This window comes from Eurosta solidaginis, chromosome 3 (genome assembly GCF_040869045.1).
Source record: "Eurosta solidaginis isolate ZX-2024a chromosome 3, ASM4086904v1, whole genome shotgun sequence".
In the NCBI taxonomy this organism is placed as follows: Eukaryota; Metazoa; Arthropoda; class Insecta; order Diptera; family Tephritidae; genus Eurosta; species Eurosta solidaginis.
This window is the reverse complement of record NC_090321.1, coordinates 261,625,395-261,640,991: the sequence shown is the minus strand read 5'-3', so window position 1 is coordinate 261,640,991 and position 15,597 is coordinate 261,625,395. Positions and strand designations below refer to the sequence as shown.

Sequence of the window (15,597 nt, the reverse complement as noted above, 5' to 3'; positions counted from 1 at the left end):
TACTCCTAATCGATAAATCGATGGCTCTTCCTCCTCATGCCATCAGCTTCTGCAGAGGGAGCTTGTTTGTAGGCGCTACCGTCAGAGCATTGGTGAAATAGCGTAATTACCTGAGATGACACCCTCAAGTACTCTCACTGCAGACTTGTTTAGCTCGCCATCTCGCTATCACACCGGTTGGTCGACAGCAAGTCCATTGCCCTAATCTCATATTCCTCGATCATCCTCAGAAGCTGGCCCGGTAGTGTCAACTTAGCTGTCCGTCTGGCTTACGTCCACATCGGAACTTTTCTTGTCGATCTCAATTTCTTTCAATGTCGCTGTGCGCTTGGAACAAGCAAAGGGAGGCATTTTGGTGTCTTATGGACGCCAGTGAGGCTCGACACCTTCGCACGATAACCGACTGTACCACGTTAAATTCTAATTCCTTTAAGGCAGCCTGGCAGTCGATGAAGATCGTTACATTGATGTCTGTACCCTTATCACCCTGGAGCAGTCTGGCTGCTCTCTCTATTGAATAGACCGCTACCTGCGAAGACTCTGCATGATCCAGGAAGTCGGTGCAATTGGATAACCTGCAGCTGCTTTGAACAAATTTCAGCTCCAATTCACCTTTCCATTTTGGAACCGTCTGTGCTGAGGATGTGGTAGATGGGAAATAGGTTCAACACCAAACCGAGCGTTTCTGCTTTGATTTGGAGCTATGGATTAACTCCCTTTGTTCATTTAAAGGTCACATTATTATTAGACTTAATCAACTTAATCCTATTGTACCAATGAATAGAAGAAAGGGGGAAAAATAGGGATTGCTATCACAGTCAGGGTCTGTTTTGTCACTTCGCCGCGTTAACCACATTTAAGTTTTCCAGTAAGCTTTTGCGGTGCATGGTCAATCGTTGTTGTGAACTCCTACGTCGCTTTGCCTTGCAAATTTAGAGAGGTACATCTTGCTATCGCTGCTAGCTGTTACGCTTCTGAGACTGAAGCGTGTCCTATATCCCACCCGCCTTCAACCTACTGTTCTAATTCAAGTTATTGACCTTTACCTGTATCAACTCTCCCTTGGACTTTGGCAAGCGCTTATTGTGTTTTGGTTCGACATAGCCCACCTGTTTTTCCCGAGGCGGATGCTCCTTTCAAAAACAACCGCATATGTAATTTTGCTGCAAATTACCCAGCAGGCGCTATCCTAATAATACCCTTGATAGGGGCAACCTAACCTACAGAGAAGTTAATTGTTCAAAGAGAGGCCTTATAAAAGGTCATATCTCCAAGCTCTCACCAAATGATTTCAGCTCTGCGAAATATCAGGAGCGTTTGGACAAGATTGTAGCACTTCGGAAATGATTACAAACGGGGGAACATTAAGACCTTTGTAGCGTAGATTGCTCTGTTTCCTCTCTCTAGCCCTTATCACAGCTGAGCTTACTTGAGGTTACTTCGCATGTCAGTCTTGTAATACAAATAATAAAATTATCCATAAAATAGATTTATTTTCAAGAAACCCGTTAGTAAGTACATACATATATTTGTTTAGCTTTTTTCAAAAACTCTTATAACTGCCAATCAATTTCCAAAACTGTTGCTATCGAAGCAGATCGGTGCTCCAAAATTTCGGTGCCATAGCTGAAAATCCATAAATCCGTTGAAAAAACCAAGCACTCCCCAGCACCCAAACGTATATTCACAACTGGACAAATATCTTGACAAGGTTGTTTCGGTCTCAGACGTACATCAAAGTGGCCATAAAGTTGTTGCACAAATATTAAACCTTGCAAATAAATTTCACGAAACTTTTCGTTAGCATAATTCTGTGACATTAATACCCAACTTGAATAGAATGGCTCCAGATGTAGCGGGTAGTAATAAGGACGTGTTACGAAATGACGTGATGCCTTTACAGCGCGGCGTTGACAATTACGGAACTGTAGAAACCACTTGCTTGATGCATCGGCTGGAGCATTTTTGATTTTCTCCAGAGCCAATTCCAAATTGAACATTTTTTTAAGCATTAAGTTCGTTGAGATATCGCATGGGCTGCTTTCGAGGAAATCCGCTGGTGCAGTGTAAATCTCATCGAGAAACTTGTGTAGTGAGCGTGTTTGATGTGAGTCGGTAACTATAACTGGTAAGCCACGTTCCAGATATGTACTTTCAAGGAATGAGAATGTCACATTCAATGTCGTAGGTATTCGCTCTAGAAGACAAAAAATATCTATTAGCAATGCATATTTATTGGACAAATTGATAGGTTTGTACAAGTCTTACATAGTTTATAAAGAAATATGTTTTTAAAAGGCTTCGCTAGCTAGGTTATGTCATGCGAATGGATGAAGACGCTTCGGCCAAGAAAGTATTTCAGTCGATACCGCAGCATGGAAGCAGATGAAGGGAGAGATATCCAATGTGTTGGATGGCTTAACCTTGCTTGGTGCTTTCCATTGCCGTTAGTTATCGCGAAGCAATGACAGCTGGCGTGAATTGTTACGAAACGGCCAAAATCGCTTAGGCAATTAAGCGCTAATTAATAATTTAGGCAAACTCTTTCAAAGTAATCGCACTGTAGCACGGAAACCAATGTAACTACTTTAATTGATAAGTTAGATTTTTTTTTTTTTTTTGTATAATTTGTTTATTTGCAATCTATTTTAAAATAATAAGTAAATTCTATAACTTATGACTAAGAAAAGTGACTTATATTATTGAATTCCATTGAGGTCAATAATAATATATGTGCCTGCAATTATGCAACTTACATAAATGTGAGCTTATATTCAGACATCTAAGTTACATTTTAATATTTTAGTTTTACATTTAGTTATTAAATTCTAAAGGGAAGGTCTATTCTAATTCTAAAGGGAAGGTCTAATACATGATGCCTTTTAAGTCTAATAATTTCATTAGATTCATCAAGTAATGCAACTGCTAGCCCGTTATCATGATTACTTATTTTCTGTAAATATTTTGTACTGTAAAAGGAATTTCTAGATCAGAATGAATGGCTTTATTAGTAAGGAACCAGGGTGCACCAGTAATTAATCTTAAAGTTTTGGACTGGTATCTTTGTAGAATTTCTAGGTTCGAATTACTAGCAGTACCCCACAGTTGTACTCCGTAGGTCCATACTGGCTTTAGTATGGCCTTATATATTAAAATTTTATTTTTAAGATCTAACGGTGATTTCGGGCCTAGTAGCCAGTAAAGTTTGTTGGTTTTTATCTTTAATTGTTTACTTTTGGCTTGAATATGGCATTTCCAGGTTAGCCGTTTGTCCAAATGTATACCAAGATATTTGACACCGTCATGTTTGGGAATTATATCACCATTTAGCTGCAGTGAAGGGCAGTATTTCCTTCTAAGTGAAAACAAAACGTGTACAGATTTGTTTGTGTTTACTTTTATTTTCCATCGGTCCAGCCACGTCTGTATCTCGTTTAATTCTCTCTGAACTAGATTAGTTGCATCAATTGGAGACTGACTTGATGCTAGTATAGCGGTGTCATCAGCATATGTAGCAATTAGAATATTTTCGGTTTCGGGTATGTCAGATGTAAAAATGGTATATAGTATACGGCCCAGTACGCTGCCCTGTGGTACTCCAGCTTTAATGTGTCCTATTTCAGATATTTCTTCATTCACTCTAACGTAAAATGATCTTTCGGCAAGGTAAGACTTTAGTGTAAGATAAAAAGGTGTAGGAAGTATATTTTTTAATTTATATAACAGGCCTTGATGCCATACTTTGTCAAATGCTTGCTGTACGTCCAAAAATGCGGCAGAGCAGTATTCCTTTCTTTCAAAGGAATCCGTTATGAAATTAACAACGCGGTGGCATTGTTCGGGTGTACCATGATATCGGCGAAAACCAAATTGATGTTCGGGTATTACCATATTTTCTTTCAGTATTGGGAATAATCTGCGCAAAAATAGTCTTTCAAATATTTTGGAGAATAGTGTCAATAAACTGATTGGCCTGTAAGAAGATATTTGATTTTCAGGTTTTGTCGCTCTAAGAACCATAACTATTTCGGCGCACTTCCATTGCGTGGGAAAATAGTTTAATCTTAATATTGAGTTATATATCAGAGTTAAGAACATGATTCCTTTTTTCGGTAAGCACTTGGCCACTTTGGCGTCAATTTTATCATACCCAGGAGATTTATTGTTACTCAAGTTTTTGATCTCAGAAGAAATTTCTTTCGGTGTAATATGTTTTATCGGTAGAGATAATTGACATGGAGTATCCAGAGATGCAAGCACATCATAATCGTTATTGCTTTGGTTTATAAACGGAGTAAACGTTGTCTCTAGATACTTAGCATATGCATTAGCCTTACTCTTATCTGTCCTACACCAAACGTTGTTACTATCTTTTATAGGCGCATTTCTCTTTTTGGGACATTTGAGGTATTTCATAGCATTCCAGATCTTATGGTCATCAACATTTCTATCATTTAAGCTGTGTATATAATCTGATACTGATTTATTTTTGAATTCTATTAGTTTTTCCTTAACCTGATTGTAGCTCTATTTAGTGCAGTTTTGTCTATTGGATTTCTGGTAGTTTGCCATTTTTTCCGAAGGCGTCTCTTATGCTTAATTAGTGCTCTTATCTCACCACTTACATGCATACAGCTACGAGATTTAAACTCATTACTCGTTTGGGGAGTAGAAACAAAGGCCGCTTCGTGAATTTGATTTGTGAAATATTCCACTGCATTATCAAGTTCAACTGAATTTTTAATTGATATATTAAGTTTTAAATTTTTAGTTAACCAGTCTTGAAAAATATTAATTTGACTCTTACTGCTTAATGCTTTGTACTTCTGTTGTCTCAGGCTAGTTAGAGTGTCGTAACTAATAATGATAGGAGAATGATCGGAGCTGAGTTCTTCAGAACTGACTACTTCTAGTAATTGGGCTGGGATACCATTGTACACAGCGAAATCTAATAAATCTGGAATTTTCGATGAGTCACTGGGCCAATACGTAGGCTCACCAGTCGACAAAGTCCTAAAATTATTTTTAACAACACATTTGTAAAGCTCTCTTCCCTTTGGGTTAGAAGTACGTGAGCCCCACCAGGGGTGCTTCGCGTTATAATCGCCTCCTACTAAAAATCTAGGTCCTAAAGAGTTAAACAAGTTTTCATATTCAGCAGTTTTGATTGTATGACGTGGAGGTGTATACAATGCATAAATTTGTAGGTCGGCATTGTTTGCTTTTATTTTTATTCCAGCGGCTTGTATTGATGTGGTTTGTTTTGGTTCTAGCACATCATACTTTATGCTAGATCTTACTAGCACAGCACAACCAGCATGCGCCCTATTGCTTGGGTGATTACATGTGACTAAATCGTAGTTTTTAATTTTGAAATAGGTTTTGGTAGTAAAATGAGTTTCTGAGACTAACATTATGTCAATAAAGTTTTCGTTTAAAAATAATTCTGTTTCATTTGCGTGACGGGTTAAGCCATTGGCATTCCATATTGCTAACCTTAGATTTACTTGCATAATTTATTTATGAGTAGAGACATCATATTAAGCAGCGTGTTTGTTAACTCTATTTGCTTAGTTAGTAGCTGCTCTATTTTTTCCATTGCATTTTCGCCATTCTTTTCATAGTTACCTTTTAAAACGTTTGAGTATGACTGTTTATTGTTGTTGAGTTCATTAGAATTGTTTTCGGTATAATTTGCTTCATTGCCTAAATGAGCGTGATTTTCTGGGTTGATACTTGTACTCTCTTTAGCACGATTGTAATGTAGCGGATTTTTGCGAACAAGTTGTTGATATACAGCACAACCTTTATAATTTGCTGTGTGATGCTGGAGACAATGAACACATGTTGGGAGAGAGTCTTTAGGTTTTGTGCACTCAATTGTTGGGTGCATTAAATTACATTTCACACATTTATAGGGTTTTTTGCAATACGTTTTAGTATGTCCAAACTCTTGACACCTATGACATTGGACAATGTCACTTGTTTGACGAGGAGGTTCTACTTTAACTATTGCATTATTTAGATGTCTTAGCTCATATATTTCTTTGTTATTTTCATTCGGTTCCAAATCAACAAAGAACATTGACAAAGGTTGTTTATGTATTCTGCTTTTAACATTATAAATATTTCTAACTTTATGTCCTAGCTCTGTAATTTGATTGGTAATTTCTTCGATAGGAGTGGAATAGTGAATTCCTTTTAACACTACTCTATATGATCGTTCTTGCTTTGGTTGATAGGTGTGATAACTGATTTTGCTTATATCTAAATTTTTGACAGTTTTTCTGTAAGCATCAATGTTTTTTACCATAAGTCTAATTTTTCCATCACTACGCCTGGTATGATTAATGGTGGTGGCTTTGGAATAGTCGACTCTGCTTCCTTGCTCGCTGCTAGATTATCATCCTCTCCAGCTTCCATTTGATCGTCATCATCGCTGAGTAAATCGAATCGATTTGGATGTATAAGAATCTGCTTTTTATTTTGATATAGCTTGGGAGACTCCTCATTGACACGTTTTCCAATTTTAGTTGGCATATTTTGCCACATAAAAACAGTATTGTCATTTTCATCATCGTTCTCTCCTGTAGCATTCATATTGAGTGCTTTGTTTGTGATACACAGAAGAAACAAAAACACAAAGATTTACTCTCACTTTCGTTGTCAATAGCCGAAATTTGATAAACACGTATGTTCGCTCGCACGGTCAATCAACGACTCGATAAGTTAGATGACTTGAGGATATTAGAATCAAGCTTTGATTAAATCGGACATTGCACGAAGGTGTGGAGCATCGCTGGCATCCATTAGGCATCTTACTTCTCAATTTGGTTATTTCAATTGCAAACTTACACCCGATATTACTATTGGACATGCTAAGGGAAACATAAAGACTTTCTGAACTTAATAAAAATGAGCTCGAAATGAATCCACTATGATGGAAGCAAGATCTCAACGTGGTTATGGGCATGTTTGTATAAAAAATAATGAGAATCCTTCTAAAAAAAGCACATCTGTAGTGAGACAACTTATGGAGGAAGAGAAGTCGATTCATCACTTTCCCTACAGATATTCGACTGCAGTAAAAATTACTCACATTTCTGAGCTAAAGTTTTTACAATAGTTGGTGGAGGAGAGGGTGAATCTTTTCTCTTTATTAAGTTCATGTGAGAAATTAAATGGATATTGGAACAATTTTCCGTCATAGTTCCAAAATGACACTGATGGCGCAGCTCCGAAACCGGTTTGTCTATAAACCAAATTTGACAAGGGATAACGGAAAGTCCTTCCTATATACATTAATTATCCACCCTGTGTGGAAATCAAGAAAACAAAACTAATCAGAAAGCAAGTTGTTTAATGGAAATTAATCAGAAAATAACTGGAAAGCAATGAGGGAACTGAGAATGTACAAACATATCTCAGAGCAGAAATATAGGAAATTCCTAACCTAGATATTGTTTCTTTTTCTCAAACTATCTCAAACTATATTTAGTAGCTACTTAGTTGGGAGGGTGTTGATCAAAATACAGCGATAATGCAATTCTAGTTTTCAACATATAAATTAATAAACTGAGACCTTATACTTGAATTACTAAATAAAACCTTTCGCTATCTTGAAAAATTATATCGAAGTATGCTTGAGGGGGTACAGGGTCGTTTTAGTGGTAAGATTCTACTGTAGTGGGAATGTTATTATATTAAACCTGTATAGATTTCCTCAATCCAGCTATATTGGTGGTAAGAAGACCGTAATAAAGCCAAGATATATCTAGGATGGCGGATCCACTGACTCCTTCAGTAGTAGTAAAAAAAAAAACAAATTACTTCTTCCACGTTCCCAGAAAAGTTGGCTCTGAGGATGGGGATTCAACGATAACTATGTTTTGACTCTCCTCCAAGCACTAGAATGAATAGGAGACCACAAAAACAATAAATATGTTAAAGTCCCATTTGGTCTGAAAAATGACTCAAAGTAATTGGTGCGAAAATAGTTCGAGTAAGATTTCTTTTGTTGATTTTCCGACAGGGTGGATAATGGACATATATATAGGAACGATTTTCCGTCATCGGTTATTAATTTTTGTTTGGAGAAAACCGGTTCCGGTGTTGCGCCTTCATCTCCGAGAACAAAAAATGACACTGATGATGGCATAACGCCGAAACCAGTATGTTTACAAACGAAATTGGACAAGGGATGGCGGAAAAGTGTTCCAATATACATCAACACGGAGTAGGCTTTTTCAAGAAAAGAAAATGCTTTATATATCTACCTGATCTCAAATATCATGCCTTGAACTTTGATATCTTATAACTAAATGAAAATTTCTTTTTAAAATATAACTGGTTTACCAACTGTGATAAAGTGTTATATCTGTTTTAAGACCCTGATCTTAGCGTTTTCATTAATAAGAGGAAAAGGTTAATTTTCACCATCGTAGGCTGCGAGATATTTCTTACTTTAAAGTTCGAAGAGCAATTAAAGAGATTGTTCGCATTGCTTCCAGTTTAACTTTTCCTGCTATGGATGCCTTATCAACGACTGCGGAGGAAGGGTAACAAATTTCTGAGATATTTTGGCTATTGCCTACCTCCCGTTTCATAATTAAGAGCAGGGGGTTGGTAGATTTGGAAATTAATCCATAGTCAAATATTAAACCACCCGACTGCAGTGCGGACTATTTCATATCCTATTTGCCTAGATGACGCTGACACGTTCATTGGATATATCATAAGTTGCGTCTTACAACCCCTTGAATCTCAGGTAGTGCGTTTCTTGGTTTGTAGTATAGTTAATTTAAGTTTTACGTAAGTATTAAATTTTCACATTGAACATGAACCTGAGGTACTCGACTCTCCCAAGCGGGAGTTGACCACTCACTCAAATGGCCACCAAGTCAATTAAAGTTATAACCATATCATAGACTGATCGAAGAATAAAGATGTTGCAGGGACGAAAAATAGCGTGAAGCAAGCTTCAGAAAACCTCTAGTAGGTCACATTCACCACTTACCACAGCAGAATTTGTCAAACTACTACTGTCTGTATTTATTATTTAACAATTATTCGTACACTTTTAATTCAGCTATGTGCTCAGAATTTACATTTTTACACTCTAAAACTACAATCAGTGTATTTTTATACTCAGTTGAGCAGAGCTCACAGAGTATATTAAGTTTTATTGGATAACGGTTGGTTGTACAGGTATAAAGGAATCGAGATAGATATAGACTTCCATATATCAAAATTATCAGGATCGAAAAAAAATTTGATTGAGCCATGTCCGTCCGTCCGTCCGCCCGTTAACACGATAACTTGAGTAAATTTTGAGGTATCTTGATGAAATTTGGTATGTAGGTTCCTGAGCACTCATCTCAGACCGCTATTTAAAATGAACGATATCGGACTATAACCACGCCCACTTTTTCGATATCGAAAATTTCGAAAAACCGAAAAAGTGCAATAATTCATTACCAAAGACAGATAAAGCTATGAAATTTGGTAGGTGAGTTGAGCATATGACGCAGAATAGAAAATTAGTAAAATTTTGGACAATGGGCGTGGCACCGCCCACTTTTAAAATAAGGTAATTTAAAACTTTTGCAAGCTGTAATTTGGCAGTCGTTGAAGATATAATGATGAAATTTGGCATGAACGTTACTCCCAGTACTATATGTACGCTTAATAAAAATTAGCAAAATCGGAGAAGGACCACGCCCACTTTTAAAAACAAATTTTTTTTAAAGTAAATATTTAACAAAAAATTTAATATCTTTACAGTATATAAGTAAATTATGTCAACATTCAACTCCAGTAATGATATGGTGCCACGAAATATAAAAATAGAAGAAAATTTCAAAATGGGCGTGGCTCCGCCCTTTTTTATTTAATTTGTCTAGGAGACTTTTAATGCCATAACTCGAACAAAAATTTACCAATCCTTTTGAAATTTGGTAGGGGCATAGATTTAATGACGCTTACTTTTTTCTGTGAAAATGGGCGAAATCGGTTGAAGCCACGCCCAGTTTTTATACACAGTCGTCCGTCTGTCCTTCCGCATGGCCGTTAACACAATAACTCGAGCAAAAATCGACATATCTTTACTGAACTTAGTTCACGTGCTTACTTGAACTCACTTTATCTTGGTATGAAAAATGAACGAAATCCGACTATGACCACGCCCACTTTTTCGATATCGAAAATTACGAAAAATGAAAAAATGCCATAATTCTATACCAAATACGAAAAAAGGGATGAACCATGGTAATGGGATTGGTTTATTGACGCGAAATATAACTTTAGAAAAAACTCTGTAAAATGGGTGTGACAGCTACCATATCAAGTAGACGAAAATGAAAAAGTTCTGCAGGGCGAAATAAAAAACCCTTGAAATCTTGGCAGGTATTACATATATAAATAAAGTAGCCGTATCCAACAGATGATGTTCTGGGTCACCCTGGTCCACATTTTGGTCGATATCTGGAAAAGGCGACCACCTATAAAACGAAGGCCCACTCCCTTTTAAAAATACTCATTAACACCTTTCATTTGATACCCATATCGTACAAACAAATTCTAGAGTCAACCCTGATCCACCTTTATGGCGATATCCCTAAATGGCGTCCAGCTATAGAACTATGGCCCACTCCCTCATAAAATACTCTTTAATGCCTTTCATTTGATACACATGTCATACAAACACATTCCAGGGTTTCCCTCGGTTCATTTTCCTACATGGTTATTTTCCCTTATGTTGTCACCATAGCTCTCAACAGAGTATGTAATGTTCGGTTACACCCGAACTTAACCTTCCTTACTTGTTGTGCTTAAATTATGTTAAAAATTGTATTAAAGTTTTTGGTGTGGTGGAAGTGACCTACTAGAATTTTGTGAAGCTCCGCTGCTTTCCACTGAAGTTCGCGCATGCAACATCTTTATTCTTCGATCAGCCTTTGACCATATTAAATGGTCATAACGTCAATTTAAAATGGTTACAATGTCAACCATATTGATATTATGACCATTCGGCTTTCACGAAATGGTCACAAAGACAGCAATCGTTTTGTCAAGTGGCCATAAAGTCAATTATTTTGTTTCGCACCTTCAATTATAAGAATTTTAACAACTTGTTGAATCACATTTACTTTTACTGTTTTCGCTATATTTTTGTTCAGTCGAGTGAAAAGAGAAATTTTTTCAATTTCAAATTTTTGGAAACGGTGCTCCTTTTCCTTTAGTTTCGTCACATTCTAGTGAAAAATCGCATAAAAAGCTGGCCCAATAAGGTCCACATCCAGTAGATATTGCGATAAAGGTCGTGATATGGCCTATGGGCTTTCTGACTTCGGACACTCTAGCCTTCTTACCAGTTTCGACTTTATCCCGGACAGGGCGGTCTATTTTACGCCGATAACTGCTCCCTATACAACCTTCATCCCAGTCATTGCCCCGAGAGGAGTGCGAAAGAGGATTTATCTGGGGCAGGGGATCGGTTAACTTGTTCACGGATGGGTCATGGTGGATGGAAAGGTTGGAGGGGGGTCTTTTATCAAGATCTAAATGTATACCGCAAGTTTAAATTGGCTGATCACTGCAGAGTATTCCAAGCGGAAGTTGATGCGATTAAGAATGGGGTGGATAGAATGCTATCCAGTGCTACTTCGGTTAGGAAATTTAAAATCTACTCAGGGCTTTGAGTTCAACTACAGTGCGATAGAGGGTGGTATGGGAGTGCCCGACCTCGCTTGCGATTGCATCGAACTATTTTATAATTAAGTTTATCTGGGTCCCGGGCCATAGTGATATCCCGGGTAACTATCAAGCGGATCTCTTAGCCCGAAGCGGTACAACTGAATCTGATGGAGACGGCTGTATGGATTTCGGGATTCCGCTGGCCACCTGTGGTTTGCTTCTCCATAGCATGGCTCAGCTCAGCAAATGTTGGCCGGACACCACCTCTTTCAGGGTAGCGAAATTTGTCTGGCCGAAAGTGGATGGCAGGAGGTCCACCGAAGTAATTGGGTTCACTAAGGCTCACCTATCAATGGTCATTGGGGTTTTGACAGCGCACTGTCCCTGTATCTTTCCCGAAAGAGTCATAAGGCGGAACGGAACTTTTCTAATTTGACATAAAGTCAAATTAAGTGAGGTAATAAAAGCAATTGAACTTGTGACCATTTGAAAACGTTATAAGCCAATTGGTCTTTTGGTCAATTGTGGACATAACGTCAATTGATCTTTTAGCCCCTGACTTTATGTCACCATACCTAGTTTACTATGAGACGACTAATGCTGAATACTAAATTAAGTTATTTGGAATAAGACCAGATAAATCTTTTCGTAGGTTGAAGAAGCTGAAGTTCAATCACTATTTATAAGAAAGCTTATAACGTAGCGCGATGATGATATTTAGAACAGAATAAAATAATTTTGTATCAAACAGGTTGATCAGCTATCGTGGTCGTATTTGAACCACCCTATCGGTTAATATATAAGTCTGTTAGGAGTAGTACAGGGATTCCAAGTATCTCAGAATGTTATCAGTTGATAGTGAGCGTTTGTGTCTCTGAGGTGATTACTACTGGTTGAGCTACCTCATTTGGCTGTAAAAACCTCGAATTGGAATAATAAGCCTAAGCTTTGTATTGAGAACATGCATTTCATAAGCTGGTTGAGAACTACAATCTACTATGTTTTTAGCTTAAAACATTCAGACAATCTTAAAACTGAATCGGAGATGAAACTAATGCCGAAATAATTTGGAATCGGTTGCATAAAGTTGGATAGAGTTCAACCTATTAGCAAATGCTTCGCACGCCAATGATAGTTTAAAGGCTTCCTAGTTGAATCCGAATTATTAACAATATGTGTGACATATGAAGATGAGAGAACATTTATCTGGACGTCAATGCTGGAAGCAGGACTTATTTTAAGCTCAAACTGGCTCACGAATATTTAATAGTTTTACAGCACTTGGAGATACGCAAATGGTTCCTCATTATGCAACACTCAAACAAAAACATTTTATTTGCAAAATATTAAATTTTAGGTTTGGTTATACGTGGCTTACTACTCACCAAGTGTTTCGCAGAGTATACAATTCACAGATTCGGTCTCATACCGGCCTAAACTCACAGGAGGTGCTGACACACTCTGCCCATCCTCTTTATCCACTGCACGTTCAATCAAACACCGGCTATTATACAATGGAGTCCAGTCCCAATAGGGCAACAATTGTATTAGCAATAAACGTCCGATGGCGCTTACAAACCAGTTGAATTCATCACACCAATTACAGAGTAAGTACAGAGTAGCCATCAGGGCCACTAAACCGGACATTAGCACCCAAAATCTTTTGTTGCGTCGTTCCAACAACGGTTGACATATTGTGCGCATTTCTGACGCAGTGAATCCTTGTTTCTTGCAATCGCCAAAAAATGTATCAAATTCTTGCTCCAGAGACTCCATTATGATGCGTCTTCACGGGAACTAATTGGAATAGTAAATGATGTGGCAGAAAAGACGTCAAGCAGCAATGAGTTTGTTACTTGAAGCGCCAAGCATGCAACAAGTCAATGTGAGAGTGCTACCGCACATGCGCCTGGGACATATGGCTAGTTGATGGCACATTTGGCGATAAGCAATTTAAGGAGTTTAAATTAAATTTAACACTTCATTGGGTTAGAAAATGAAATTGAAACGAAAGTGATGGTTGGCGGGGGAATTACTTACACCACATAAAGGAATGAGATAAAAAATTCAATGAAAGAGAAATTTTTATAAAAGTGTAATCGAAGTAGGAAGGGCAACGTACTACGTAGGTATTATTTATAACGATGTGGCATGAAGGAATCTGTGTCGCATAAGACACATGTTGGCATGCGTTGAATGAACGAAACGCAAATACGAATTTCTGCTTATCAAAAGAAGGACGATTTAACCTACTCTCGTCCTGTCTGTAGTGAAAGTAAACATTTTTGAGAAGGATTAGGTCACGTTGAGTGGTACCTACCTCGGTGAGAGTAGCTGACTTAGCCTACATGAAGGTCCGTTGCATCAGCATATGAAATAGCGGTAAAGTCAGCTGACAGTACTCAGAGAACCGCTGAGTATTTACAATGTTGATTCGAATATAGCGGCTTCCCGATTCAAAGATGAATTATTTAGAGACCCAAGTGAACTTAAACCGAAATCTTTTGGCCTGGTTTGAGCAAATTATTCTACCTCGTCATCCTCTACATATGTATGTAGCAGTAGTAGGAAGAAATTTCCAGTTTGTTGAGATGCAATGCATGGACTCCCCTTGGCCCTTGACTAGTTGCAACGCAATAATCAAGAATAAATAAGACATTGTAAATCCACCGTAGGCCCGTCTGTCATCCACTTTTTAGCGGGATGATCTCGCTACCATATTAAGGGAAATGTCTGTTCAGCTCTTTCTTAGCTTACTCTGGAGCCATTTGCGCAGAGCAGACAAGAGGCGGCCAGGAAAACCCCACGTCATTTCGGCTAAGATGTCCACGTGGTAGTTGTCCGGGATATTATAGTGCTCAAAAACCTAGATGATCCTAATATGAAAATAATCGAGGCACTAGAAAGTGAGCATTCGCATCACAGTCGTGCTCAGACCTATAATCCTATCCACCACAATCGTTCCGGCATTACTATGATCGAACTCCGGACAGCATTTCTTTTCCTGCTCTTAACCAGTTAACGGTGGACTACATGAAGTCTGTATCTCTTCACATTTCGAGGGAATGACTGTGTTCGAGTTTGCACAGAGAACAGTTGTCGGCACACATTGAGATGCTATCAAAGAAGGTAAGAATGCTGCAGGGGCCGAAGTCAGAAGAGCGATATCTCATATCTCAAAGCCTATTAAACGACTGGACTGCATCCGTCCTGAACACAAAATTCATTGGATATGTATTAAGCATGATAATCAATGCCATGATCCGCTATATTGACACCAATATTTTGATAATGCTGACCATATCTAATACATGCCACCAGACCAGTACCCTGTAAAGCACAATAGTCGTCACTATCATCTCAAAAAGAGAGTGCATAATTCTCGACGAGTCTTCGCCTTTTATCGATCCTCACCATGCATCAGTACAAAGCAGATGGGGCTTTCTTAGCACCATCCTTTACACTCGGCCTCTAGAATATTTTCCTGTCCAAAAAAACTCTTAAAAATAGCATTTATTAGAAAGTACCAGCTGCCCTCTCCCAATGAAGAGCGCCGGGAAAGCGAGGATCTTACATCATATAGTAAAAGGAAACAGTTCCATTTTCCCACGATCGATTGCTAATCCTTATGATTCAGCCTACCTAGAGATGCGCTCGATTACTACCACAATTTAGATAAGTGGAGCCAGAGCACCCCGAGGAATGTCTCTGCATACCTTTATCTCTATCGTGGCCCTACCCTACAGTGCTGTGCATTGTTTTGTTAACGATTTCCACCACGGCTGCCTCGACTTCTGAACAAAGCAGGGCCCTTTCGGGCGTTCGATATTCTTTTTACAATCGACTAGAGTCATTCCCGTTGGAATTTTGTAAAGAATGGTTAGCTGAAAAATCTTGTCCGAT

At 38.1% G+C, this 15,597-nt stretch overlaps 1 protein-coding gene across 1 annotated transcript; it reads right to left on the bottom strand.

Annotated features, from left to right (window-relative positions):
- Positions 1-1,517: 1,517 nt before the first annotated feature.
- LOC137246139 (uncharacterized) lies at positions 1,518-13,612 on the bottom strand. Its single transcript, XM_067777230.1, has 3 exons — positions 13,593-13,612; positions 13,080-13,480; positions 1,518-2,197 (listed from the first exon to the last, which is right to left on the bottom strand). The coding sequence occupies exons 1-3, from the start codon at positions 13,610-13,612 to the stop codon at positions 1,554-1,556; spliced, it is 1,065 nt and encodes a 354-aa protein (XP_067633331.1). The 3' UTR covers positions 1,518-1,553.
- Between the last annotated feature and the right edge of the window lie 1,985 nt (positions 13,613-15,597).